Raw genomic sequence first — 24,944 nt, 5'->3', positions numbered from 1 at the left:
AAACCATCTCGGAACGAGCTCGTTGACTAAGCTTTGAGTGCATAATTAGCCAAAGACCCGCTCCAAAATGGGGAAGGTGTATGGAAATGCTCCGCTAAAATATTTTTAAACATCACCTACTTAGGAGCCAATTAGCTGGGGGTAGGTGAAAAAGTGAGCTGAGGTATCCGAGGCGCCTTATCAATTACCTGTATCATCAATCAAAGGCTCTTTGCAGGTGTAAAGCACCCGAAATAGCTCCAGCTTTGCGGGGCTTTTTGTTTGGGTGTGTGTTTGTGCTGCTGCCAAAGATAATTTATAAAAATAAAAAAGAGGCAAGTCGAATGACAAATGAAATACAGTAGGCAGGTAAGAGCAATAGCTGGCACATAAATATTGTTTAACCGAGAAGCGGGAAGACAAAAAATGGGAAAACACATTAATAATGTCGGCAAGTCAATACCCTTAAACATTGCTGCCAGCTGCCAATTAGAAAATGACTAGATAAAGGACACACAGTTTTAAAAATCCTTCTATCATTTCCGGTCCTTAAAAAATTATATTTATAGGCTATTGCAAAGGTTATGTTAACTAAAAATACAGTTCAAAATCTTAACAAGTTAAGCTATATTATATTAAGTTTAATATCACTCGTAACTTATAATATACAAATATTAAATTTTTCTCATAAACAAAATTCACAACGTTTCGTTAAAGATACTTTATTTTAATACTCAAAAAATTACTATACTAAAACCCCTTTAGAGGAAATGGACTTCACTGTCCAGCAGAGTTTCGATTGCAATTCATAAATTGAATTGAAAGATAAACGTCCACCTACATTTTTGTTCGCAATTAATTTACACGACGGCAAAAAATGCACAGCTTGGCATATGAATTTTTCACAAATTAAATGTGACGAAAACAGTTAAAACAAGAGAGAACGCTATAGTCGGGTGCCCCGACTATCAGATACCCGTTACTCAGGTAAAGGGAGTGCGAGGGAGATGGAGATAGAAACTTTGATCACGCATAACTTTTTAACGAATGGTCCGATTTGAAAAATTTCTTCTACATTTCGATAGGTATTGATAAACACAATAAAATTGCATTTTTACTTTTTCGAAATATTTAAATTTTTAAAATCGTATATTAGCGATTGTGGGCGTTTAAGGGGGCGTGGCACCTTTTTGAAACAAACTTGCGCTGCGTAGGAACTCCTAGAATCTGCATGCAAAATACCAATCTTCTAGCTTTTATAGTTTCCGAGATCTCAGCGTTCATACGGACGGACAGACAGACGGACAGACGGACAGACAGACAGACGGACAGACGGACATGGCTATATCGACTCGGCTAGTGACCCTGATCAAGAATATATATACTTTATAGGGTCGGAAACGCTTCCTTCTAGCTGTTACATACTTTTGCACGAATACAATATACCCTTTTACTCTACGAGTAACGGGTATAAACATACATGCATTAACGAGACGGGGCCAGTCGAATGGCAAAACCAATTTGGCCTCAGATGCCACATGAAATAATCAGTACATAAATATTTCTTTCTGAGGTATTGCAATTGATGCAGCCGCATATGAAGGTTCTTTGTGTTATTTGCATTGCGCTTGCATATTTCGCTCGCACTCCATTTAAAAATAACTTTTAACTTGATTAAAAAATGGCATCGGTCGAAAGGAAACGGAAGTAGCAGCAGCAGCATCCTTGCGAGAGCAAAGTGAAATCTTGTGCAATTAACTTAAAGCCAACTTGACTTGGCCAAAGGACAAGGACGGCCAACTTGGAGGTGGAGAAGGAGGAGCTGGTGGAGATGGAGGGGGAGGTGGAGGTGGAGGAGGTGGAGGAGCAGGTCCAAGGAGGTCAGCTTCGCTTCAAAAACTAATTGACATCGTTGCTCTGGCAGCCGCTGACAGCTGGCGCAGAGAGTTCTCCTTCGGATTCTGGTCCTCATCCTGCTGTTTTCCCTACTATCGCCCATCTGCTTCCACTTCTTGTTTAAGGCTCGCAAATATTTTCACAGCTTTCGACTCGCTTTTTAGCCACACAGAGGGAAAACAGAAAATTTTTAATATGTATGGTCGAATTTATCTAGTTCGATGTTCTATGTATATTAGTCGGAAATGGAATACAAATAAAGGTAATCAAATTTATTTTGGTGAGAGAATAATTTTGTATTTTTAAATAAATCAAGTTTTATACAAAATAAATATATCCATTTAAATTTAGAAAATACCCTAACTATTTGTCTTTGATAAAGAAAGTCCAATCACTAGGAAATATTTGAACTTAGCCCAGGTCATGCTTTTTGTGACCATATCAGGGCGAGTAAATTAATTATTGATAGGCTTAAAATGTTAATTAGTTTAAGCCTTAAATTCCATGCCACTGATAGCAGTCATGTAAATAATAGTGTATTTTTTTCGCGCTATCAGGGTGATATGTTAAAAACGTAATCTGATATTTCGAACTGCCACTGATACGAGCTGAAAAGATATGGTGCAACACCAAGGGGGGCTGATTTCTCGCCGTGCACCACCATTCCCACAACTCGTTCTCCCTTGGCAGTTTTAATTTAATTTTACACCGAATTCTGCACCCTGTCGTGACCAGTGTCGTTGGTTGCAGGCGCCAATTTTAGCGCGTCCTTTTGCGGCCGCACTGCAGGATGTGAAAGGAGCCGCCACTGACGTCGGCAACTATTGTCAGGGCCATTAAAAAAGTTTAGTCCGATCCGAGCTGGCACGCTTAATGGCCCAGATTTTAATCAGAAAATGAGTTAAAAGCCAGCTGGCGGCGGCTTCAACGCTTGACGATTACCTCCTGCCTGCCGCTGAATATTGTGGCTCCTGTGCTTTTTGCCACAATTACTTGCACACGTCGCCGAAGGCCGAATGTCGAAAGTCGCATGCGGCATGCCGAAGAAGGTGCCACAGTGCCTGCCAAAAGCGATGGCACATCGCACCGCACCTCGCGCCAAAGTTGGGCGCGTTATAAAAGTTTTATCTGCAGCAGCGACAGCGGCAGAAAGAGTGACGGGTAAAAACAAAAAATGCATTAACCACAGACGGGAGTTTGGCGAACATTCATCATTATTTTTGCTTTTCTGGCGCTGCAATCCAAGTGATTTAAGTGATAAGCAAAAGTTTCCACGGCGACTGTCAAAAATCGTAGATAACATTTTTGGATAAATAAATTCCATTTAAAACTTTAAAGCTTAAAAATTTAAATGACGTTGCCTTCTTTAGCACGTAGTAAGAAAATAGGGAACAAACAACAATTTATTAAATGCAAGTACTAGATAGAAATCAAACAATTTATTTATTCCATATCAATTTGTTGTTCTCAAGTGGAAGATAGCTTATTTTTTGTACAATTAAAAGCTGCCAAAATCACTAAGTTCATTGCTAGATATTTTATTTCCAAACAGGGAATTAATCAGTAAACTAATCGTTCACACACGTTGAACAAATCGTTGCTAATCTTCCCTAGATGACTAAAAATGTAAATAAGTTTGTCTATACCAAAACAAGACGAATGAGTAATCTCGAATTCTGAGAACAAGTTAAGCCAGACAACCGCCAGACTAATCAATTAAATTCAAGATCGCTTTCTATTTTTGTTTACACTAAAAATGTGTTAATCGTTTCTATTGTTAGAAATACACATATTAGGTATTCTAAAGATGCTATTTTATAACTTGGCGAAATCGAACTATGAAGTTAGAGTTGTAAAAATAAGAGGTCAGAGAAATTTTAAAGTCATACTGAAATAGTTTTTTAACATTTTTGTTTCCCTTGGATGTTCAACATAAACTTATTTATAAAATCGAACACAATCTAACTCTACGCAAAAGGCGATCTAAATTTATTTATTTAAGAATTAGCACTATTCTTTAAGCTATAAAAATTTTAATTTAGAATGTTTGTCATTCTGTGATTGTTATGATTTCAGCAATTTGTAACTTGTAACATTTTTAAATTCTTTGTGGACTAAAATTCGAATATAAAGAAATATTTTGTTAGTTAAATTTATCTCTTCTATAAACACATGTACCTTTTTAGTTGAAGCAACTATAAATATATATTTTAAATTTGCAAAATACGTTGTCTTTATTGTGTGTAACTATTTAAGAACTTAATTCTATTCGGTCTGGATCTGCACCTGGTTCTGGTTCTGCACCTGGTTGCTACCAAATGTGCCCCACGGCTGCCAGGTGATGGGTTTCAGGGGCGTCAAGGTGAAGGGTTTCAATGGCTCGAGGGTGAAGAGGGGCGGCAGGGGGCTGAACTGGCCGCAGGACGAACCGCTGCACTGGGACTGCGACTGGTAGCCATTGCCCGACTGGATCTGGCTTTGGCTCTGGGTTCCGTCCTCGGAGGTCTGCGTCTGGCAGCCGGGTCCGGTTTGCGTCTGCGACTGAAGACCGTCGGCGGAGATCTGGGTGCCACTGCCATTATTGCATTCCACGGGTGCCGCCTGATAGGGAAATCGTAGAGGGGGGGAGGGTTACGGTTACTCGATTGTCACTACCACATTTCTGTTGTTCATTTTCATTCCCATTTTCATTACCTTCAGACCGGACAGCACGCACAATCCGGCGAGAACTACAGCAAATGCGACGACTGCCACGCGTTGGCCTTCCATGTTGAATGTTGAATGTGTGGAGTGTTTAATGGTCCGAGAACAAAATTCGACTGAGCTCAACCCAGTGAGTGTGGGCACGCTTTAAAGCGTTTACAGCCGCAAAGCGGAGAGATAATTGAATGTATCGCCGATAAGGCCCCCTCGGATTGAATATTTATGCCCGCTCGCCACACGCCGCCACTCGAAAGGTGTAAGTTCGGCCAGCTGCGATTGTCTATTCTCAGAGAATAAGTGAAAACTTTCCGCTCATATGCTCATCTTCTGTCCGCAAAGTCTAGCAGTCTAGACAAACGACCCGATGATGCCAGAAATAACCGAATATTACAGAAAGTTGGGCAATCCCTGATTATAATTTACCAAATCAGCTTTGCACTTAAGAGTCTCAATTATATATTTTTGTTTTTTTTGGGAATACAATATTATAAATACTTCCAACTTTGCCTTAAAAAATATATCACTAATTGCTCTTTCATTAGCCAAAATTTCTGATATTAAATTGTATAATTTCATGCAATCAAATACAATTTTCTGATTGGGCAAATATAAAAATAAAATTACTCTGGGCCGGATATGACTATTGTATACAATTTTGTAATTACATGAAACTTAATAATTTTTAGATAGAAAATTGTAAATAAGCCATTTAAACTTGTTAAATATTTATAAAGAACACATTTTAAAAGGTTTTTTTATAGTTAAGCGAAATAAGATGAACAGCTTAGAGAAACAAAATGTTTTGCACAGCAATGTAGCGATTATAACCAGTATTTTTTAGTTACTGCATTTTTATTAAATGGGTTACATTACTTTCTATTGCGAAAATGGGGAAAATTTATAAGCTTAGAGTTTTAGGTTAAGAGGATTATTATTTGCATTTTTAAGAATTAGCATTCCGTATAGAGTTTAAAAAGTTTTTAAAGATCAAAATAAAAAGGGTCTGAAGTAGTAGGTGTTGCGGCAGAAGTGGATGTAGTGGTTGGGACCGCTGTGGTGCTGGTGGGCACTCCGTTCTTCAGGCAGTTGTCCAGCAGATCATATGTGTTGGCGGTATCAAGGACATATTGGTTCTCCGTGGCGTTGGTGCACTGGTACTCCGTATCCTGGATGGCCTTAATGCCCGTCAGCAAGGAGTTGGCCGAGCTGGCGGCATTGGTGGAAATGTCGTAGATCACAGAGACATCACTCTGGGCCTGTTTGATTACAATATATATACTTTAGTTTCCATTACCTTATTGAATTTTCCACTGAGGTTGTTGAAAGAAGCTACTTACCGCACTGGCGTAGCAGTTGAAGAAGGTGGTGGTGTCGTTGTCGCTGTTACTGTCGCAGGCGGTAAAAGCACTGCAGAGGCTGGAGACCTCCGACTGGTAGATCTTCTGCTGCTTATCGGCCTGGGCGGTCAGATTGGCGGTCTGGGCATTGGCCGCGCTTATACATCCTTGGTAGGAGCTCGAGAAAGTGGCGGCCACCTCGTTCAACTTGGGCAGGTAGAGGTTGAAGCACTGGGTGGTCACATCCTCGGCAGCAATGGTATCCAGATCGCGGGCATGCACCAGATACTGATCCAAGGCGCTCCCAATCTGCACATTAGGTTTGGCCTTAAAAACGAGAGTGGATAGTTAACACCGAAAGACAAGACGTTTATTAAAATCACTTTACTTTAATGACCATAACGCTGGCCAGGATAAGCACACTGCACAGAAGCTTCATGTTGGCGGTTGTATTGTTACTGTCGTTACCAAAGAACAGGGCTAAATGTTTTATATACGCGTCTGGCAGGGAACATGATTGATCCGTTTGGCCAACTTGAAAATTGTGTGATTTTTTTACTACTACCTGCGAATGGTGATCAATTACATAGCATTATGGCGTATGACCAGACTATTCACTTCAATGAGTCAGGTTCAAGGGAGGATAACAATATAAGATAGCCAAACAACCAATAACAAAGCAAAATTCGCCTTTTATTTAACTTATCAAAGGTAATTCAGCAGCTTTAGGGCTTTCGCTCCCCAATGAATCGATGACCGTAACAATGGTGTTATAAAGCCCAATGTTTAAGCGAAAATCCTTCATAATATTATCATATTGAAATTTTAATTGCAGAAAGTTTTTGCTTTTGGCCAAAAGTATGCAAAGCTTTTAATTTTTTATTAACTTTTTTGTTACTCAGTTAATGTTTATGCGCAACACATATCACTTAAACGTTTTATAAAATGATGGCCAAAGACAACAAAACAAATCCGCAAAGTAATGATATAATGATATAATATTATAAATGAATTATAGTGAATATAGTAGGTTAAATGTTTTAATATATGTATGAATATATAAGTTAATTCGTAAATATACTCTATAACCCAAAGTATCTTTAAGGTAGTGCTCTATTGAAATCCCCAAAAAACCAATGTTTTTCAAATGCTCATTTATTGCTTGCAATTACTATAATTGGTGGCCTCTAAGAAGATGCCGGAGTGCCAGGAGCAGCGGTGGTGACCGGAGCAGCAGTTCCGGGAGCAGCGGTGGTAACCGGAGCAGCAGTTCCGGGGGCAGCGGTGCTGACTGGAGCAGGTGTTCCGGGGGCAGCGGTGGTCACAGCGGCAGAGGACGAGGCAAGAGCAGTGGTGCCATCAGTGACAGGAGCCCTGCTCGAGCTAGCCACCGGGCGGGATGGGGAGGGGGCGGCGGTGGAGGTTGTGGGAACGCCGTACTTCAGGCAGCTGTCCAGCAGATCGTAGGTGGCCGCCGTGTCGCGGACGTAGTTGCTCTCCGTGGTGTTGGTGCACTGGTACTCGGTGGCCTGGATGGCCTGGATGCCCATGCTCAGGGTGGTGGCCGAGCTGGCGGCATTGGTGGCAATGTCGTAGATCACAGAGACGTCACTCTCGGCCTGAGGTAAAAAAAGAGAAAGGTGGTAAAAATATTTATTATAGATAATCTATCAACCAATCAAAGATCTTTAATCCCATATCTTCAGATAGTTCTTTTAAATCGATCACATAAGGATAAAATCAAACTTACCTAAAATTCAGATTAGAAATCAATTCAAATGGAATTGGAAAAGTTTCAACATTTTCAAACTAATAGTTCTTTTAGTTAGTCCTTGACCCCTATGGACTAAGTTAGCAGACTCTTAAATATTATTGTTGAAGCATATACCAACTAAACCTAGGTTTGTAAGGATTACCTTTTACCACAATTTTCCAGGTGGTCATAACCTCACTTTGATTTAAATTATTAGCTTTTATAAAAAATTATATCAAATTTTCTTTTGACAGATAAATATATCTTGCTAAAGCAATGTTAATGTCAGAGGTAATCTATAATACTCCAACTATACAATTTCAATCTACCACTTCATTATTCTCAACTGACAGTTACCCATAACCCGTGGATCTTAACCGGTAGTTAGCTTCAACTTACAGCACTGGCGTAGCAGTTGAAGAAGGTGGTGGTGTCGTTGTCGCTGTTGCAGGCGGTGAAGGCACTGCAGAGGCTGGAGACGTCCGACTGGTAGATCTTCTGCTGCTTATCGGCCTGGGCAGTCAGATTGGCGGTCTCGGCGTTGGCGGTGCTAATGCATCCTTGGTAGGAGCTCGAGAAAGTGGCGGCCACCTCGTTCAGCATGGGCAGGTAGAGGTTGAAGCACTGGGTGGTCACATCCGCGGAAACGGTGGCATCCAGATCGCGGGCATGCACCAGGTACTGATCCAAAGCACTCTGTATCTGCAACTGTACATTGGGCTTGGCCTGGAAAGCGGAAACGTTACTACCGGAAACCAGAGGAATATGAGGGAAACTTTACGTTGGCAGCCAGAACGCTGGCGAGGATTAAAACACTGCACAGGAACTTCATGTTGGTATGGTCGTTTCGTTGGCGGTCGGATCTTTACTGTTGCTGCCAAGGAACAGAGCCAAATGCTTTATATACGGCTCTGGCATGCCAAATGATTGATCCGTTTGGTTGGAATGATATTTTTGTGAATATTTTCCTTCTACATAGCGTCGATCAATTAAGTAGAATTAACGCGAATGCGTAATGCCAGACCCACAAATTGCTTTGCATGTGCATTCCCATTTGATGCCAAACACGTGTATTCAGGGTCAAAAGCTGATATGAAGATAAGATGGACAGGAACGACCGGAAGGCCTTACAGGCGGTTCTTTGAACTTTCCATTGCGATTTTACCGACTTAAGGGCTTTCGATCCCATTCGAATCGATTGCTGTAATGATTGGTTAATAAAACCCTATATCAATGCGAAAAATCCCCATATATTTTTATCATATGACGTAATTAATTGTGGAGACAGACTTTCGCTGGAAATCTTCTCCATTCGACCAAAAGTATGCCACACTCTTAATTTGATGATCAAGTGCAAAGTTTGGGTGCCACTGGATCGCGATTTGCAGACGTACCGCAGCGATAAGCGAGCCTATAAACAAACCATACATCACTGTCAGATTACATTTCCATTTCCACTTTACGTTGAAATTTGGTTTCGATTTTGGTCAGTCGTCTGTAGTCATCGTCATGAAAACTATTAGTATTACGCTGATTTTGGCCTTCGGGGTAATAATACAATTTGTATAACTTTAAATAATTCTAAAGAGCTGTTCCTAGGTCTTTGCAGAGCCGCCCCGAGCTTTCAATAGCTTGTGTTCTTACTTAGAAGAAGAAAAGGAAACTGTTTCCAGTCTTGGCAACACCAAGAAATGTTTTGCACGCTATATGCCGGAATTGGAAAATGAAGGATCTACTTGGGCGCAGGGATACAGTGGATGCCAGAAAAGTGCCACCAGTGAGCGACAGTCAATGCTAACAAATGCCTCGGAGGCTCAGGAAAAGATCCGAGAAGCTGCCTTAAGTATGAGTTCCTACATTGACCAGTGTTTGACATTGACGGAGCCCATGGATTTCTTCCATTGCTTTGCAAGAATGGTAAGTAGTCTTCTTAAAATAAAAGTCTTTAATAATCGAAATTTATCCATAGTCCAAGCTCCAACTGACCAATGTCTACAATATTTCGTTTAATGCCTCTGAACAGGCTTTGATCCTAAATCAGAAATTGGGCACCATCGAAGTGGAGCACTATCTGTGCACAAATCAAACTGAACATGATTATGTCCAAGGAACCGATAAGATCTTTCGATCATTGGACCAATGTCTCCAACAGATTGCAACAAATTAATTTTAAAAGCCCTTTTTTTGTTGAAGAAATAAAACATATTGAACTTGAAATTCGATTAAATGTGAATAATGTTTATTTCGCTTTTATAAGGAAATATTGTGGCATATACAAACATTAAAAATGTATTGCGATGTGAAACTTGTAATATCATTTTAAGAGTGAATTCTGGATAGAACTTATAGAATTCAAATAAAGGTTTAAAAATCAATACTGATATTATATAATATGTAATAATTTTAAAAGTAATTTTTTGGTATAGAAAAGTAACCCGACTTAAAAATAGTAATCTAACAGGAAATAAGTAGCAATTCTTAGTAATTTGTCATGAGTAAATTGCTTTTATACGATGGTGTTTATTCACCTTATGCCTTCTGTTTACATAGTAACAGATAAGAGATAATTAATTACTCGTTAAGCTCATCAATTTCCGATCGACACTGAGTGAGTTCCCTGTGCGCCTGCCTTAGATCCTCCATGTAGTTTTTCTGGACTTCCAGGCTGCAAAGCAGGAAAGTCCTTTGGACTGCATCGTAATCCTCATGCAGTCGTGTATAAGCACTCGTGGCATTATAACTTATCTCCGTCAGGATGTCCAGATTGCGAGTTCCCTGGGGGTGAATTTACGATATTAATAAAAGTTGAGTTATTAAAGCTTAAAATACTTAGATCAATTCGTTACTTATTACAGTTTATGTGGACCTTTTTATTTATTTATTTTGAACAGAATCATTTCATTCATTTTCATTTTTACCATAGATATTAAGAAAATGAATTTTATGAGTTTTAGGCACATTTAAACTTTGTCTTTGTCTAATCGCTGCAGACTTAGGATAGTTTTGTGATTTACAAATCAATACAACTCACGTTCTCGTTGATGCACTTGAAATAGTCCAGATCGTCAACCAAGGTGTCACAGATCCGCATATTTCCGCACACCGCACTCGAGCCCAACTCGATTTGCAGTCGCTCCAGCTCCACATCCACCTCCAGATTTATGATGGTCTCATTGGCATTCAGTTCGCACAAGTCCAAGGAATTGGCATAGGCCAGTGAGGCGTTGGCACAGGCCACGGTGAACTCGTCATGACACTCGTCTATTCCCAGGTCGGGTTCGGCAGTGGGCCAATCGAAGCCCACACCACCCTCCGTACAACCCAAATAAAGGGAAAACACAACTGCGATTAGTACCCAGCCGAGGCGACAGCTGGTCTCCGTTCTTGCGAATTGGTGTTGCGCTTCCATTTGACCGCCGATCTCGAATGCCGCTCAAGAACCAACGACGCTGATCGAGTGCCGAGCGGCTAATTGATCATTTCCTAATAACTCGTTCCCCATTCGGTTTTATTGACCAGCCCGAAGGCCAGCGATTTACGACAAGTTCAGGTGCTCCACTTATCTACGGTCGTGCACAATGATTGCAAATTTCGTTCTCCGGTTCGAAGCCCTCTGGTCCGATCTCCCGAACAAGTAGTACGAAATGCCAGTAGCCCAGTGGAGTGGCGCTTGTTTGGCCGAGACAATCGAGATAAGTCATTACTCTGTCAGTTATCAGCGATAAGTATTCCCATTGACGTATTCAAAAGGAGTTAAGTAGGGTTAAGCCGTTGCACATTTATTGTACACAAAATAAATAACAAAAACTGAATATGCTAATACAGATTAAATAAATTTAGTTACAACTTGAAAATTATTATTTTGTTATTATTTTAGGAACCCCCATTGTAATGTCTGGGTACGCCATTGCTTTCACCTTGATAAATAGTTAATTTGCAAAAGCGCCCAAAAGTAACCTATGCTTAATACGCAACCGGTTTTATTGGGACTTTACGGCACTAGAAATCTTCAAGTGGATGCAATAAATAATTTATAAGTTTTCACGTTTAAAAAAAGCGCTTCAATAGGTTCCAAACTCCCTTCTTTGCCAAGGGAGCAGATCTGCCGAGGACCTCAACTGAAAAAGACGGTAATGTGCTTTCAGGGCCAGGGGGGGTCGGAGCAACGGTAGTGGGAGCTGTAGTGGGAGCATTTCTGCCGAGATCCTCCTCTGGTGACCGCTCGGTGGTGGGAACACCTGTGGTGGGAGCAGCTGGGGTGGGAGCAGCTGTGATCGGAGCTGCAGTAGTGGGAGCAGCAGTGGTGGAAGCAGCTGGGGTGGGAGCAGCAGTGATCGGGGCAGCAGTGGTGGGAGCAGCAGTGGTGGAAGCAGCTGGGGTGGGAGCAGCTGTAATCGGTGCTGCAGTAGTGGGAGCAGCAGTGGTGGAAGCAGCTGGGGTGGGAGCAGCAGTGATCGGGGCAGCAGTGGTGGGAGCAGCAGTGGTGGAAGCAGCTGGGGTGGGAGCAGCTGTGATCGGAGCTGCAGTAGTGGGAGCGGCAGTGGTGGAAGCAGCTGGGGTGGGAGCAGCAGTGATCGGGGCAGCAGTGGTGGGAGCAGCAGTGGTGGAAGCAGCTGGGGTGGGAGCAGCAGTGGTGGGAGCAGCAGTGATCGGGGCAGCAGTGGTGGGAGCAGCAGTGATCGGGGCAGCAGTGGTGGGAGCAGCAGTGATCGGAGCTGCAGTAGTGGGAGCAGCTGTGATCGGAGCTGCAGTAGTGGGAGCAGCGGTGGTGGGAGCTGCGGTAGTGGGAGCAGCGGCGGTCGGAGCTGCGGTAGTGGGAGCTGTAGTGGACGGAGCAGATGTGGACTGAACTTCTCCTCCGTTAAGGCAGGTGGTCAGATTCTCGTCGCAGGTGTCCATATCGTGGGCATAATCCACACGAGCCAAGTCCACACAGGCGGTAAGATCGGTCTCGATCACGGTGTATTTGGCACTGATGCTGTTGTAGTCCAGGCTAGAATCACTGTTCAGGGTAAACATAACCTTGTAGCTGTCGGAAGACTAAAAGAGAAACATGTATTCAGTCAAATTGATAGCAGCTATCTATATATGCCCCTATTTTCACTTATGATAGTCAGCTACTAATAGGTTTTCGATTATTTTATGGTTTCCTAAGTGTATGCCTCACGCATGAAAAGTGATTAAATTCTAATCAACCAATTAAATGTATAATTATATATGTGAAAGGAAATGCTGAGGCAGCCAAAGTCAATATATAAATTAACGCATATTATTTCCTTACTCCTTATTTATATGTGGACTATATTGAAAGTAGTTCTTTGGATATTTATAATGGCTTTTACGTACGGCATTGCGGTAGCAGTCGAAGAACGCCAGGCCATCTGCGAAATCATCGCACTTGGTCAGGCTGGAGCACATGTTGTTGGTGCGATACAGAAGAGCCTCTCGCTCCGAGGCACTCTGGCTAGTGAGCTCGTCCCGACCCGTCTGGGCGGTCCTCAGGCAGCCGGTGTACTGCTGGTTGTAGCCCATGATAACATTGGTCTGGTCATCCAAGTAGTGGTTGAAACAGTCGGCAACCAGGTTCGAGTCATCCCGGGCCTCGGGAGCGGCCATCAAGGAGCGCACGGCGAACTGCTGGCGGCTCAGCATAGAAGCCAGATCGGCGGGATGCTTGGGAACCAGGGCAAAACCACTGGTGGCCAAAAGCAGGCACAAGGCAATAGCGAACTTCATTGTTATTATTATTCCAACCGAGCTAAGGGATCTCGAATTCGTACTGAGCGCCACTGGTCTTTGGTACTTCATTTTATAGCCCGGCTATATCAGCATTTTCGGCAGTTTAATAAGTCATTGAGAAGCCATTAAATCACGCTGATCAAAAGCTAATTAAGTTTTAATCTCGTTCTCGAAATCGGAGCTAAGATTCCCACCGATTTCATTTTTAATAAGTTTTTCTCTGACCCAACCCCCTATAAATAGCCGCGTTATCTGGCATTGGTAATGGCTAATAGAGTTGGTCGCTTATCGGCTGACCAGCTTTAATTGAATTGCCGTTGGTCAAGCGGCGGTTAACACTGTACTTTTGCGTGTACCCGAGGACTCCTACTTGATAACACCGGGTATCTTTAGTGGGTTATACAATGAATCACACGGTTTGATTTTAAAGTTTATTTTTTGTTGTTCCCCTAAAACCTAAAGCGGAAAACTTGCGTTAAATATTGATAAACATTTGTTCACACAACCTTTGATCACTGTGCAATCTGATAACACTTGAAGGCTGTACCCATTGTAAAAACATTGACTTTTAATAGTGTTTGAATAAATAATTAAGTTTTGTAAATTTATTTTGTTTGCTTTGATTATATTTAGATGATTTTTAACCACAATATCTTAGCGGGTCTGGAACCAGGCCTGCAGGCTCTTCAGAACGCGCTGAATGTCCTTGTTGTTGCGACTAGACAGCGATTTCAAGTCCTCCTCGGGAGCTGCTTCCTTGTCATCTCCAGAACTGGTCGATGATTCTGGGGCAGCAGATGAGGATTCAGTCGAGGATTCTGGGTCCACAGTTGAAGAGTCTGTCGAAGATTCAGATGCAGCAGACGACGAATCAGTCGAGGATTCTGGTGTAGCAGATGAGGAATCAGTCGAGGACTCTGGCTCCGTTGATGAAGAGTCTGTTGAAGATTCTGGAGCGGCAGAAGACGACGAATCAGTCGAAGATTCTGGCTCAGTAGATGAGGAATCAGTCGAAGATTCTGGGGCAGCAGATGAGGAGGAATCAGTCGAAGATTCTTCTACAGTAGAGGAATCAGTCGAGGATTCCGTGACTGGGGCTTCCGTGGTTGCCGACGGAATGGGAGCACCACCAATGCAGAGGGTCAACTGGTCGTAGAGACTAGCAGAGTTTTCGGCGTAGGCCCTCTGGGTCTTGTTGGTGCACACATACTCATTGACCTGAATAAGACGCACTTCCTCCCTGACAAGAGCCAGCAATTCGGAGGCGTTAGCAGAGATGGTGAACATAGACTTCGTGTTTTCTGAGCCCTGTACAAAAAAACAAAAGGAATAATAGATATTATATATATAAATCCAACAATAAAAAGAATAAATATACTAAACAATTATAAATATGACACCCAAATAGTATTAATAACCATTAATAGCAGCCAATCTTATAGAAAGTGTTCTTTATACAGTCATATCAGCATGATAGTTAATAAATGAAGAACAATTCTAAGCAATTAATCACTAATCAATAGAGATAGTGAGAAGTATGATATTTTGAACATATATCATATAATATTTTCAAAGGGAAATTAATGACCTATTTGTATATTCCTATCGATATAATTATATAATACTTTACTTACGGCTTGGCTGTAGCACTCGAAGTATTCCTCGGCGGCTTCTTTTGCTTTGCAGACATTGAGGGCCTCACAGGAGCTCAGGGCGGAGGCGTCGATGGCATCGCGTTCCTCCTTGGTCTTGTCGTTGATTTGGGACACCTCCAGAGCAGCCTCCTCCAAGCAGGCCTTGAATTCGGTTTCATAGGTGGTCACCTCTGCGTTGATCAGGGGAATGTAGTAGCCCAAGCACTCGATGGAGTGGTCGCCGTCGTTGGCGAGGTCCCGGGATTGCATGAGGAACTGCAGGAGGTCGGTGCTCGGGTGGTTGAGCTGCAGCGAGGGAGATGGCAGGGCCAGAATCTGGCTAAGGCCGATGGCCAGAAGGACAACACACAACTTGGCTTGCATTTTTCTAATACTTTTCGTAGACTTTCACGTTCTCACTGTTCCGGCGATCGATTCGTACTTGCCCAATCCACCAGGCAGCTGCAGTATTTATAGGCGCCGCGCTCGAGTGGTCCATAAAAAAATATTCCTGCCTTAGTTTCTAGTAAAAAACGCCATGTTATTGCCGTGTTATTGCCTAGGTTTTAGCCTATCACTCGAGCTATCTCGAAACCCAGGCGTAGTTATCATTCTTATCGGTTTTATAGCCGCCACTCAACGGGACCCGCCCCGCAAATCCAGCTCAAGGGTCTCCTCAGGCCCGCTCCCAAAATTTCTATTCACTTAGATCAGCACATTATCGATGTCAACATTTCCGCGAATCGAATCGGTCTTTGTGCGTACTTCCCGAATTTGCTAAAAAAGATTTCTTTCGGGAGAAGCTGAAAGATCGAAAGCCAATGGCTAAGATTGGAACTGGAACTATAGCCACACTAATCTAATCTAGTTGGAGTGCTTTTCTTGTGAAGACACACGTGTAGTCTATGTGTCTGTAATGCAGCTTGATTCCTAGAAAATTCAGCAAGCCCATTGAATTATAAAATATCAGAATTCCGATTCAATCGTCATTGACGATTGTTATTGGTCAGAAATAGGCTTAGATAAGACCTTCGATTTGGCGAACAATAAACAAGTAAGCATGTTAAGGTTGAGTGTCTCGTAAAGGGAATAGCCCATTAAAGTCCGAGGTTTCAATAATTAATAAATATTATTCGGGAGAGATTGATTATTGATTTTTGTGACTAATAAGCGAACAATGCTCACTTCAACGCAATCAGAATCCCTTGTCGGTCAATTACAAGCAACATGATAATTACATTTAAAAAAGTATAATGACTCACTTGAGCTATTATTGTTGCCTTAAATTACAATCGCTCAAATAGTTGGCCAAGTTTAAAACTGTCTTCGTCGCATGCCTCTGCATAATTCCTAAAGGAAAGCAGGATCTGCATGAGCAAGGACAACTTCTAATTTGCATATCTTAATTGCGTGTTCTTTGTGTGCGTTGGCTGCAAGGATGCAGGATACTCTAACTGGCAAAGTTATTGGCTTGATTTCGGCAAAGTGAAATCTCCCCTTTGCACAGCGCTTCTAATTTGTTTTAATTGCAGTGACAACAAGGCCGCCGGCAGCTGCACAAACAATAATAACACATGCAATTAAATTTGAATAAAAAAAGCCGCTAGAAAAATGCCTCGACTGTTTGTTTAACTGTTACCACAACCTTTAAGTGCCCCGCCCCTGCATTTTCTTTCCTCTCGCCGCCCCCTTTTTGTTTGCCCCCCCGGAGGTAAAGTTTTCCCAGGCTGATTTACATGTTTGCCCTATCCTCCTTTCCTCGTCCGTGTCCTGTGGATCTTTGATAAACTTGGACTGATGGCAAATGCAAAAAGTTTTATTTGCATCGCATCAGGTTTTCCAGGTTTCCGGCTCGGTTTTCCACCTAGATCGGACCGTTAATTAAGTAAGTTGCAATGGGTTTTAGTTTCTCGTTTGAGTTTGCAGATTGACATCATCACTTGATGCCATCTGTTTGGTTTTAAGATGAAGCCAATTCTTTCGCCAATAGCCTCAAGCTTTTCTGGCAATTATCTGGACTTAATAAAATGCAAATTTGGATAGCTAGCTTAACGCTTTTGGGTTTGATATTAAAGTCATTCAAATCAACCATATAAAAATATTATCTAGAGTCCAGTAACCATAAATCTATCTTGCTTAATCCAAACTACTCTGTTTTTATCTACGATTTAATAAAGTTGTTTTTTTTTAATGTTTAGATAAATGATCTTTTATTAATATTCTCTTGGAATTTTAGACATGCTTAAAAATATTGTTCAACTTGTTGCCCCATCGGTGTTTTGAGTGGCCACTGTTGCTTTCATCGTCTCCGACATGGGAAGCGATCGTGCCTGAGGTCGTGGATGAGGTCGTTGAGGGGGTGGTCGTTGGCTTGCTGGTGGTGTTCGTGGTGGTGGTGCTCGTGGTGGTGGTATTCGGGGTGGTGGTGATCGGGGCGGGGGTGGTGGTGGTGATCTGCGGCACCGGAGTCTGGCCCGCCAGGCAGCTCTGGAAGGAATCGTAAGACTCGCCGGAGCGGACCTCGTAGTTCCGGGCAGAAGAGTTGCAGCAGAGCTCTCGGGTAAAGCTGAGCTGCTCGACCTCCTGCGTGAGGGATCCAAAGGAAGTCGAGGCATTGGCGGACACAGTGGTCAACTCCTTGGACCTTTTGGGACCCTGAAAATGGTAATTACATTTTATATTAATTTATATTATTTTTGCCTATTAAAATATACACTTTTACGAATATAATCAGTGTTTTTCTTGTATAAACCATAACTGATAAGTGATTTACCTCATTGGCATAGCAGTTAAGCGAGTCCTGGCTGTTGGTGAGGTTATCGCAGTCGAGCAGATATGCGCAGGAGTCGAAGGTGGAGTTGCTCAGGTCCCAGACGACGGGATTGTACCGCCGCAGGACCTCATCTCGGCCGCCATTGAACCTGTCCAGGCACTGGTTGTACTCCCGCTCGTACACATCGTAGTCGGATTTGAAGACGTCATTGTAGTAGGCGAAGCAGGCGGAGGCCAATTGGGGATTGTTCCGCTGCATTTCGCTGGTGGCACTCATTATCTCCAGCATCCTCGAGGGTCCGGAGATCAGGCTGGGATTGGCGAGGCAGGAGCCGATGGCCACGGTGGCCAGCAGGATGGCAATGAGATGGGACTGCATGTTGCTTGCTCAACGGTTCGTTCGTAACTTGGTCTAAACCGGCGACTGGCCAACGCTTTTATGCCAACCGAAAATACTCTGGAGCTGCCATAAACCAAGTGATCGTTCCGGGCTTTTCTCCTATCTTGATGTTGATAACACGTATCAATAAGGCAATCACCCTACGCACTGGGTTGGGTTACTTGTATTTCATTGAACGATCTTTCAACAATCTGCTGACGCCAACCTGGAAATCTAAATGTCGGGTGAATCGTCATCGCAAATATCGGCCATCAATTAGAGGTCATTCGAGTGTTGCCCTAGCCGAATGATTGGGAATATAATTATATACGAGTTTTTAATGCGAAAAATCCTCTGATTTCATCGTTATCAACCCGTCTGGTTTGACTAACCCAAGATTGGACAACAAAAATAACCATGAGGTTGGGTGACTAAGAAAACATTGCGGCAATTTAGTCTGATTTTTAATAGTATTGGTAAGAGGGGAACCTAAGTAAACAAACCGACGGAAATTGCAAAACTTTCTGGTATTTTTAATTTAACGAATTCCGACAGTTTCCGAGAATTGGGCTAATAAGGTTTTCGCTCTTAATTGAGTTGATGTCACAACAAAGAAATAGCCTTTTTATTTATTGGTTCATGAGCTGCAGAACAATGGAGATAATTTTTAAATTATCCCACGTTCTTAAACTTTCCATTCGTTTTTTTTAAAATATTTTTTGGCTGCTTTCTATTGAAAACGGATAAGATATTTCTCTTTTTATATTTTTATAAGAAAAATCAATACTTCGTTCGCCACTGTAAAAAGGTTTTAAGCTGTCAAGATTAAATTAAGTGAATTGATGAAGTGATTAAATAACAATTTAAAGCTGTAAGCAAATAAAAATTACGAGGACAAATAGATAACTTGCTAACATTTTGCAGCTGCTATGACGAAACCCCATAAAAATATAATTTGGAAAACTGAGAAAAGATAATGAAGCAGCTATCTTTTATAACTAAAAAGTTATAATTAAAGTTCAACGAATAAATTAACTTGGTCAGGCAGTATAACAATTTCCTCAATATCTATCATAAACAATTGACAAATGAGTGTAATTATTTTTATACAATGCTGTCGATTCATAAGAAATTATATTTGCTGATATAAAGCATTGCCATTTAAATTACCCAAAAAATAGGTTACGATTCTGGGTCACCACGACTATAAAATAAAACAAATCAAAAGAAAGGATGCAAATTCGGTAAGCCGACGTTTATATACACTCACAGCTGTTGCATTAAGATTAAATATTCTATATTTCAATTTTTTTGCAAAGTTTTATCCAAAAAGACTTAAAACTAAGGGACTTGTTTGCGACTCGCCTGGTAATATATATTTTTTATACGGTCGGAAATTTGGCTTTCACTATGCTGTAAACTTTTGACGGAAATTATAATACCCTCTGCGATGGTATAAAAAACTCGGTTAGGTAAACTTCCTGCTTATCGGAATAACAATTATACGTCATCGAATGTAGATAACATCATTTTGAGCCACCCCTAAAAACTGCTCCTTAACTTGGTCAACTGAACTGATAAAACAATTTCAGATTCCATTATCGATGTTATTACAAATCGAAATTCGCAGAGTATGCCCTTGCCTTTTATTAAGACTAGGGACAACGCAATAATAATAAATGTAATGGGTGTTATATCATTAAAGGAGGCCGCTTGTTACTTGAAAATGCCATAATGGGGACACAACATATACAAAAATGGGATTAACACGGTTGCGCTTAACTGAATGAATTCCAAAACAAAAGGTGGAGAATGTTTTTTGCATCTTCAAGTTGCTGACAATGTAAATGATAATTAAATTATTCCAATTTCTTAAAAACGAACGAGAACGAACCACGGGGCTTATGATTAATTTTATTTACCTGCCATTGCAAGGATGCAGTTCCTCAGCTGTCGCTGCTTCTTCTCCTAGCTGAGCTGCATACTAAGCAGTCCTTCAAATGCCACTGTTTTTAACGGAAATAGGTACAGTGAAAAAAATAATGTTTAACTTCCGTTAATCATATTTACATCTTCAAAAATGAATTAATTATTTATTAACTAATGACTCATAAATTCTACGGCTGAAGTTATTCTTCAAAGAAGTAATGAAATCTCTTACATATAAAGGCATTATAAAACTTCTGACAACAAAAGTTTTTGGGAAAAGTCCCAAAAATATCTTTAAAACCTTGTGGGGTTTTTATTTCCACTCAGACCTGTCAATAACAAAATCGTTTTAATGAATTTAATAATATATATGTTCGGTAAGTGGTGTGTTAAAAATTATCAAAAATTCAAGAGCTATAAAGTTATTCCTTAAAAAAGTTTTAGCTTTCGTCATAATGAACATTGAATATTAAAATTGTAATAAAATTAGTTCAAGAAGTATCTTATAATATAATATATTAAGACTTTCACTTAGAGCTATCATTGCAATAATACTCAATGAATTACAAGAAATGCTTAAATTTAAATTCTGAAATATATTTAGTCCTTGGTTTTTCTCCTTGTGTAAAGCCTTGCCTCGCGATTCATTTCCACTCAGAGCTGTCAGGACGAAATGAAGTCGAGTAGCGTCTGCCGGCTTTCGGTTCCGTTGAGTTGCGCCGAGCTATGCAGTACGTACTCCGCGTGGGGAGAAGCATCCGCTGATGGATTGTCAGTCGGGGGACGAGCTGTTAAATGGCGCACAAATAAGTGTAATTGTTTTGTAAATGGCCCCGTAGTAAAACAATTTCCAATGCCACTTTGCGTCCGTCTTCTGTCAGCCAGCTGGATGGCAACTCACTCGTTCGCCTTGCACTTGAGTCAGCCCGAAGAAAAATCACCTGGCGCATTGGGTATAATTTAGTTTACAACACCCACTTCTTTTCGACTGTCAACCCGAAAGGTATTTCTTCAACGATAAGGATAGGAAAAAAAGTACATTTCCTAAGTGACTAACTAACGTTTGGCTGGCATAAATCAATAAAAACAAGAAAGGAAAGCTAACTTCGGGCGGAGCCGAAGTTGATATACCCTTGCAGAATATTCTATAAATTATATTCTCCAAAATTATTCATATGATGCATTCTTAATACTTAAAAAAAGTCCCAACTTCCTAACTTTAAAAACAACAAAGTTATGTAATTTCCAATCGTTCAGTTATATGGCAGCTATAAGATATAGTCGGCCGATCCTTATGAAATTTGGTAGGTCGGATTGATTAACCAAATATAAAATCCATAGAAGATCCCAGCCTCCTAACTTTACAAACACCAATGTTATGGCATTTCCGATCAATCAGTTATATGGCAGCTATAGGATATAGTCGTCCGATCCTTATGAAATTTGGCAGGTCGGATTTTTTAGCCAAAAATAAAACCCATAGAAAATCCCAACTTCCTAACTTTAAAAACACCAAAGATATGGCATTTCCGATCGTTCAGTTATATGGCAGCTATATGATATAGTGGCCCGATCCGGCTCGTTCCGACTTATATACTACCTGCAATAGAAAGACAACTTTTGGGAAAGTTTCAAGCAGATAGCTTTAAAACTGAGGGACTAGTTTGCGTAGAAACGGACGGACAGACGGACAGACGGACAGACGGACAGACGGACGGACAGACGGACGGACAGACGGACAGACGGACATGGCTAGATCGACTCTCCTGGTGATGCTGATCAAGAATATATATACTTTATAGGGTCGGAAATGTCTCCTTCACTGCGTTGCAAACTTTTGACTGAAATTATAATACCCTCTGCAAGGGTATAAAAAGCCAGGAAATTTGATAGCATGATTATCGCAGCCAAATTGGAACGAAATCGAGTGGTTCACAAATCACAGGAAGTTTCCTTAATGAAGCCTTTTAAATAACTTGATTGAGAAAGATTAAGAATGAGCAGAACAGGAATTAGAAATCTAAGAAAATAAATAACTACCGTCGTAGTTTTAACTAAAGGAACAGGTCGATAGTATAATTTCTGGGTTAAAAACAGAGCTATTATTTATAAGTGCCATTCTTAAATAATACCTTTAATTAAAACCTACTAAGTCTTTCAATATAAACCGCATAGCACTAGCACTTATTTAAAATATATGTATCTGCTGTTAACGTTTAATAAGCAAGTTATGAGATTTCCCAAGAAGAGTCTTTATATGTATAATAAAGATATATCGTTGATTTATATGATAATATCTCAGCTGAATTTTAAATTGGCCAAAAGCGAAGGCCAAGATTTGGGGGCTAGATATTATTCAGGAAATGCCGGTAAAGAAAACTGACGACAATAATTGATGGCCTGCTTATCGCCACCACAGTTATACGTCATTAAATGTCGATAGGGGACTTCTCCTTTGGCCAACAAAAAAAGCTGATAACGATTTTGGATCGCAATAATCAGTTGGTAATTAAAAAGTGAATACTCCATTTGCCCTTTAACATTTTCACCGAACTGCGGGCATGGAAAGCTAATGAACAATTGTGTTTAATACATTATTCTATTAATTTTGCAAGCTCTCGCCACATAACGTATACGCACTGATGTCACTGTCCATTATTACTGTTATTATTATTATTATACACTAGGAACACTGCAATAACAGAGTCGGATTTTACGATTGCCATAACAAGAAGCGAAGGCAATTAAAGGAGAGAAGGAGGCTATATATACGGAGATATAAATATATCCGGCCACAGCAGCCATAAAGTTGAGCGCACTGGACACGCTGTAACTTTATGGGGAGCGCGTGAAATTCAATTAAAAGGCATGTTCGATATTAGTTACAATACATAGATATATTTATAGATATAGAGGAGCCAGGGAGAGCGTGGCCGCGTCATAAACAGAACTTATTGAATAAAATTGAAGGGCAGTGGCAATGGCAGTGGCAATCAGCCGCCAAAACCCCGATAAGCGTCCATGTAAGTGTCGGGAATAGGGAATAGTTTTGTGTGATTTATGCTCCACCGGAGCATTCCGGTGGGCGATTTGATTGCCCCTGCAAGCCGGGATGTGGCCATGGATGTGCGTCACTCTCCATAAAGATTATACCCTGATTACGGGCCGCCAGCTCATATTCATACGCATGCAGTGGAATTCGAATACCTGACTCGGTGCAGCCGTAGAATTAATTAAAGCAAAGCTCCTCAGGTGGCAATACCAGAATTTAATGAACTTGTCCTTGTCACTGGTCCGAATTTCAGTGGGTCAGGTCGAAGGGAAATTCCCCCAGTAATTAAAATGTTTCCCACCAGCCGAAAACTATGCATGCACTCTGGTATACGAAGAAATGGTACTTTTTAATTGCTTCACAAAAATGCTTGGTGAAAACAAAACTACGCAACCGATTCTGTTATGCATTCCGTGCACAAAAACAAACAAAACTTTGTGGAAAAACAGAGATCTGCATAAATAAATATAGAAAACGAGAAGAAACCACAAGGCATGACCGCAGAAAATGTACATACACAAAAGCCGCAAAAGTTGTGGCCACTATTTGATAAACTTTAAGATGTCAAAGTCCGGAGAAAAGTAGGAATAGGCAGGGAAAGGGCAGCTGGCAGCGTTATAGACTAAGTGAATGTCCGAAAATGAAATGAGTGAGGAGCGACAGAGTCGAAAAGCCACAAGAAGCGGGACATTAAGGAGCAGTCAACAATGGAAGGAAGTTGGCCGGCAGCAGATGAGGACTTTGCAAAATAAAAAATGTAAGCTTCGAGGAACTCGCAAAAAATAGTGCTCAGACTGGGCAATATCAGGCAGCAGTCTGAATGAGGGAAAAGGCAAACCAAACAAATGTAAAGTTTATTAGATCGTAAGTGGGGGAGCGGGGGGAAAAGGGGCCAATAATGGCACCGACAACGTCACATAGCCATCTGCAGAATGCAATAAAAGCGTTTAACCCGAAAGCAAACGCTTTGCAAATATGTGAAGCAGCTATGAGAAATGCTCAGAAATCCCGAGGAAAAGGAAAATGTGGGAAAGCTAACAGAGGGCAGCTCAACTAAAATTCAACATTTTTATTTAACTTATATGAACCAACCGTAAAAAAAAAATTCTAAATTTAATTTAAATTATAGCTCAAGTCTAAAATATGTATGAATGTTATATTTAAAATCAGAATAGAAATGCAGACAAAATAAATGCCTGTCCATGGCTTTGTATTCAACAAACAAAGTCAAAAAATAAAACAATATTATTTGTATTCGTCAAAAACTTCAAAGTCAGCCTTTAAATATTTGTATGAATCAAACACAGCTTTTCGGCTAAATGCCTAATCTTAGTTCGGTCATCGGCTGTCAATATTTGAAACTTAAAGCCCAATAATAACTCGATTCAATTTGCTTTCTGAACTGCGTCAGCGTGGAAATTGCTACACGGTGGTTGTTGTACTTTTACGGCAGTGGCTCGTTTTTTGTTTTAGCTTGTTCCGATATGTCAGGGAGTTAGTTTCATGTTATGCCCATAAATCAAGCCGAAAATTCAAATGTTATCAGCGCGGCGGGATATTCCACTGCAGTGTGGGTGAGTCTTCCTGTCCCGCTCGTTCTGTCTCCCTCTCAGCCCCTATCCCCATCCCTTTCTGTCTGTGTTGGTGTGGCGATAAGCATGCTGCCACTGCTCAGTTAGTATGTATGCACTCTACTACTATATAATTTCGCTGATGACGACGGTGACGTCCAGCTTTATCCTTCTTATTGCGGAACCACAGTTGGGGTCAC

General features: G+C 41.1%; 8 protein-coding genes across 8 annotated transcripts; 1 reads left to right on the top strand and 7 right to left on the bottom strand.

Moving 5' to 3' along the window:
- Positions 1-4,083: 4,083 nt before the first annotated feature.
- On the bottom strand, positions 4,084-4,720 carry LOC108049329. The gene is made up of 2 exons (XM_017130470.1): positions 4,570-4,720; positions 4,084-4,476 (listed from the first exon to the last, which is right to left on the bottom strand). The coding sequence occupies exons 1-2, from the start codon at positions 4,642-4,644 to the stop codon at positions 4,141-4,143; spliced, it is 411 nt and encodes a 136-aa protein (XP_016985959.1). The 5' UTR covers positions 4,645-4,720; the 3' UTR covers positions 4,084-4,140.
- Positions 4,721-5,393: 673 nt separating this feature from the next.
- LOC108049328 lies at positions 5,394-6,422 on the bottom strand. The gene is made up of 3 exons (XM_017130469.2): positions 6,304-6,422; positions 5,916-6,242; positions 5,394-5,834 (listed from the first exon to the last, which is right to left on the bottom strand). Exons 1-3 carry the CDS (start codon positions 6,352-6,354, stop codon positions 5,559-5,561), a joined length of 654 nt encoding a protein of 217 aa, XP_016985958.1. The 5' UTR covers positions 6,355-6,422; the 3' UTR covers positions 5,394-5,558.
- Positions 6,423-7,054: 632 nt separating this feature from the next.
- Positions 7,055-8,538, bottom strand: LOC108049326 (flocculation protein FLO11). The gene is made up of 3 exons (XM_017130468.1): positions 8,450-8,538; positions 8,068-8,394; positions 7,055-7,534 (listed from the first exon to the last, which is right to left on the bottom strand). The coding sequence occupies exons 1-3, from the start codon at positions 8,498-8,500 to the stop codon at positions 7,103-7,105; spliced, it is 810 nt and encodes a 269-aa protein (XP_016985957.1). The 5' UTR covers positions 8,501-8,538; the 3' UTR covers positions 7,055-7,102.
- A 617-nt stretch (positions 8,539-9,155) lies between these two features.
- Positions 9,156-9,835, top strand: LOC108049337. Its single transcript, XM_017130477.1, has 3 exons — positions 9,156-9,216; positions 9,268-9,585; positions 9,638-9,835. Exons 1-3 carry the CDS (start codon positions 9,178-9,180, stop codon positions 9,833-9,835), a joined length of 555 nt encoding a protein of 184 aa, XP_016985966.1. The 5' UTR covers positions 9,156-9,177.
- Positions 9,836-9,879: 44 nt separating this feature from the next.
- Positions 9,880-11,163, bottom strand: LOC108049333. Its single transcript, XM_017130474.2, has 2 exons — positions 10,700-11,163; positions 9,880-10,443 (listed from the first exon to the last, which is right to left on the bottom strand). Exons 1-2 carry the CDS (start codon positions 11,075-11,077, stop codon positions 10,240-10,242), a joined length of 582 nt encoding a protein of 193 aa, XP_016985963.1. The 5' UTR covers positions 11,078-11,163; the 3' UTR covers positions 9,880-10,239.
- Positions 11,164-11,715: 552 nt separating this feature from the next.
- On the bottom strand, positions 11,716-13,434 carry LOC108049331 (salivary glue protein Sgs-3). Its single transcript, XM_017130472.2, has 2 exons — positions 13,015-13,434; positions 11,716-12,708 (listed from the first exon to the last, which is right to left on the bottom strand). Exons 1-2 carry the CDS (start codon positions 13,402-13,404, stop codon positions 11,716-11,718), a joined length of 1,383 nt encoding a protein of 460 aa, XP_016985961.2. The 5' UTR covers positions 13,405-13,434.
- Positions 13,435-13,997: 563 nt separating this feature from the next.
- Positions 13,998-15,492, bottom strand: LOC108049324 (suppressor protein SRP40). The gene is made up of 2 exons (XM_017130466.2): positions 15,042-15,492; positions 13,998-14,715 (listed from the first exon to the last, which is right to left on the bottom strand). The coding sequence occupies exons 1-2, from the start codon at positions 15,423-15,425 to the stop codon at positions 14,062-14,064; spliced, it is 1,038 nt and encodes a 345-aa protein (XP_016985955.1). The 5' UTR covers positions 15,426-15,492; the 3' UTR covers positions 13,998-14,061.
- A 1,729-nt stretch (positions 15,493-17,221) lies between these two features.
- Positions 17,222-18,229, bottom strand: LOC108049325 (bypass of stop codon protein 1). The gene is made up of 2 exons (XM_017130467.2): positions 17,815-18,229; positions 17,222-17,696 (listed from the first exon to the last, which is right to left on the bottom strand). The coding sequence occupies exons 1-2, from the start codon at positions 18,190-18,192 to the stop codon at positions 17,274-17,276; spliced, it is 801 nt and encodes a 266-aa protein (XP_016985956.1). The 5' UTR covers positions 18,193-18,229; the 3' UTR covers positions 17,222-17,273.
- Between the last annotated feature and the right edge of the window lie 6,715 nt (positions 18,230-24,944).

Source organism: Drosophila rhopaloa, unplaced genomic scaffold (genome assembly GCF_018152115.1).
Source record: "Drosophila rhopaloa isolate 14029-0021.01 unplaced genomic scaffold, ASM1815211v1 contig_115, whole genome shotgun sequence".
NCBI lineage: Eukaryota > Metazoa > Arthropoda > Insecta > Diptera > Drosophilidae > Drosophila > Drosophila rhopaloa.
This window is presented reverse-complemented; position numbering and strand designations above follow the sequence as displayed.

Bases quoted from the DNA above. Each gene is read 5' to 3' on its own strand.
- LOC108049329 (XM_017130470.1), bottom strand. From the start codon at position 4,644: ATGGAAGGCCAACGCGTGGCAGTCGTCGCATTTGCTGTAGTTCTCGCC. The intron at 4,477-4,569 runs GTAATGAAAATG...TTTCCCTATCAG, and splicing joins GCGTGCTGTCCGGTCTGAAG to GCGGCACCCGTGGAATGCAA.
- LOC108049328 (XM_017130469.2), bottom strand. From the start codon at position 6,354: ATGAAGCTTCTGTGCAGTGTGCTTATCCTGGCCAGCGTTATGGTCATT. The intron at 6,243-6,303 runs GTAAAGTGATTT...CTCGTTTTTAAG, and splicing joins CCAGCGTTATGGTCATTAAA to GCCAAACCTAATGTGCAGAT. The intron at 5,835-5,915 runs GTAAGTAGCTTC...GTAATCAAACAG, and splicing joins TCAACTGCTACGCCAGTGCG to GCCCAGAGTGATGTCTCTGT.
- LOC108049331 (XM_017130472.2), bottom strand. From the start codon at position 13,404: ATGAAGTTCGCTATTGCCTTGTGCCTGCTTTTGGCCACCAGTGGTTTT. The intron at 12,709-13,014 runs GTACGTAAAAGC...TTTCTCTTTTAG, and splicing joins TCGACTGCTACCGCAATGCC to TCTTCCGACAGCTACAAGGT.
- LOC108049326 (XM_017130468.1), bottom strand. From the start codon at position 8,500: ATGAAGTTCCTGTGCAGTGTTTTAATCCTCGCCAGCGTTCTGGCTGCC. The intron at 8,395-8,449 runs GTAAAGTTTCCC...TCCGCTTTCCAG, and splicing joins CCAGCGTTCTGGCTGCCAAC to GCCAAGCCCAATGTACAGTT. The intron at 7,535-8,067 runs GTAAGTTGAAGC...TTTTTACCTCAG, and splicing joins TCAACTGCTACGCCAGTGCT to GCCGAGAGTGACGTCTCTGT.
- LOC108049333 (XM_017130474.2), bottom strand. From the start codon at position 11,077: ATGGAAGCGCAACACCAATTCGCAAGAACGGAGACCAGCTGTCGCCTC. The intron at 10,444-10,699 runs GTGAGTTGTATT...ATTCACCCCCAG, and splicing joins TCAAGTGCATCAACGAGAAC to GGAACTCGCAATCTGGACAT.
- LOC108049324 (XM_017130466.2), bottom strand. From the start codon at position 15,425: ATGCAAGCCAAGTTGTGTGTTGTCCTTCTGGCCATCGGCCTTAGCCAG. The intron at 14,716-15,041 runs GTAAGTAAAGTA...TTTTTTGTACAG, and splicing joins TCGAGTGCTACAGCCAAGCC to GGCTCAGAAAACACGAAGTC.
- LOC108049337 (XM_017130477.1), top strand. From the start codon at position 9,178: ATGAAAACTATTAGTATTACGCTGATTTTGGCCTTCGGG. The intron at 9,217-9,267 runs GTAATAATACAA...AGCTGTTCCTAG, and splicing joins CGCTGATTTTGGCCTTCGGG to GTCTTTGCAGAGCCGCCCCG. The intron at 9,586-9,637 runs GTAAGTAGTCTT...ATTTATCCATAG, and splicing joins TCCATTGCTTTGCAAGAATG to TCCAAGCTCCAACTGACCAA.
- LOC108049325 (XM_017130467.2), bottom strand. From the start codon at position 18,192: ATGCAGTCCCATCTCATTGCCATCCTGCTGGCCACCGTGGCCATCGGC. The intron at 17,697-17,814 runs GTAAATCACTTA...TACCATTTTCAG, and splicing joins TTAACTGCTATGCCAATGAG to GGTCCCAAAAGGTCCAAGGA.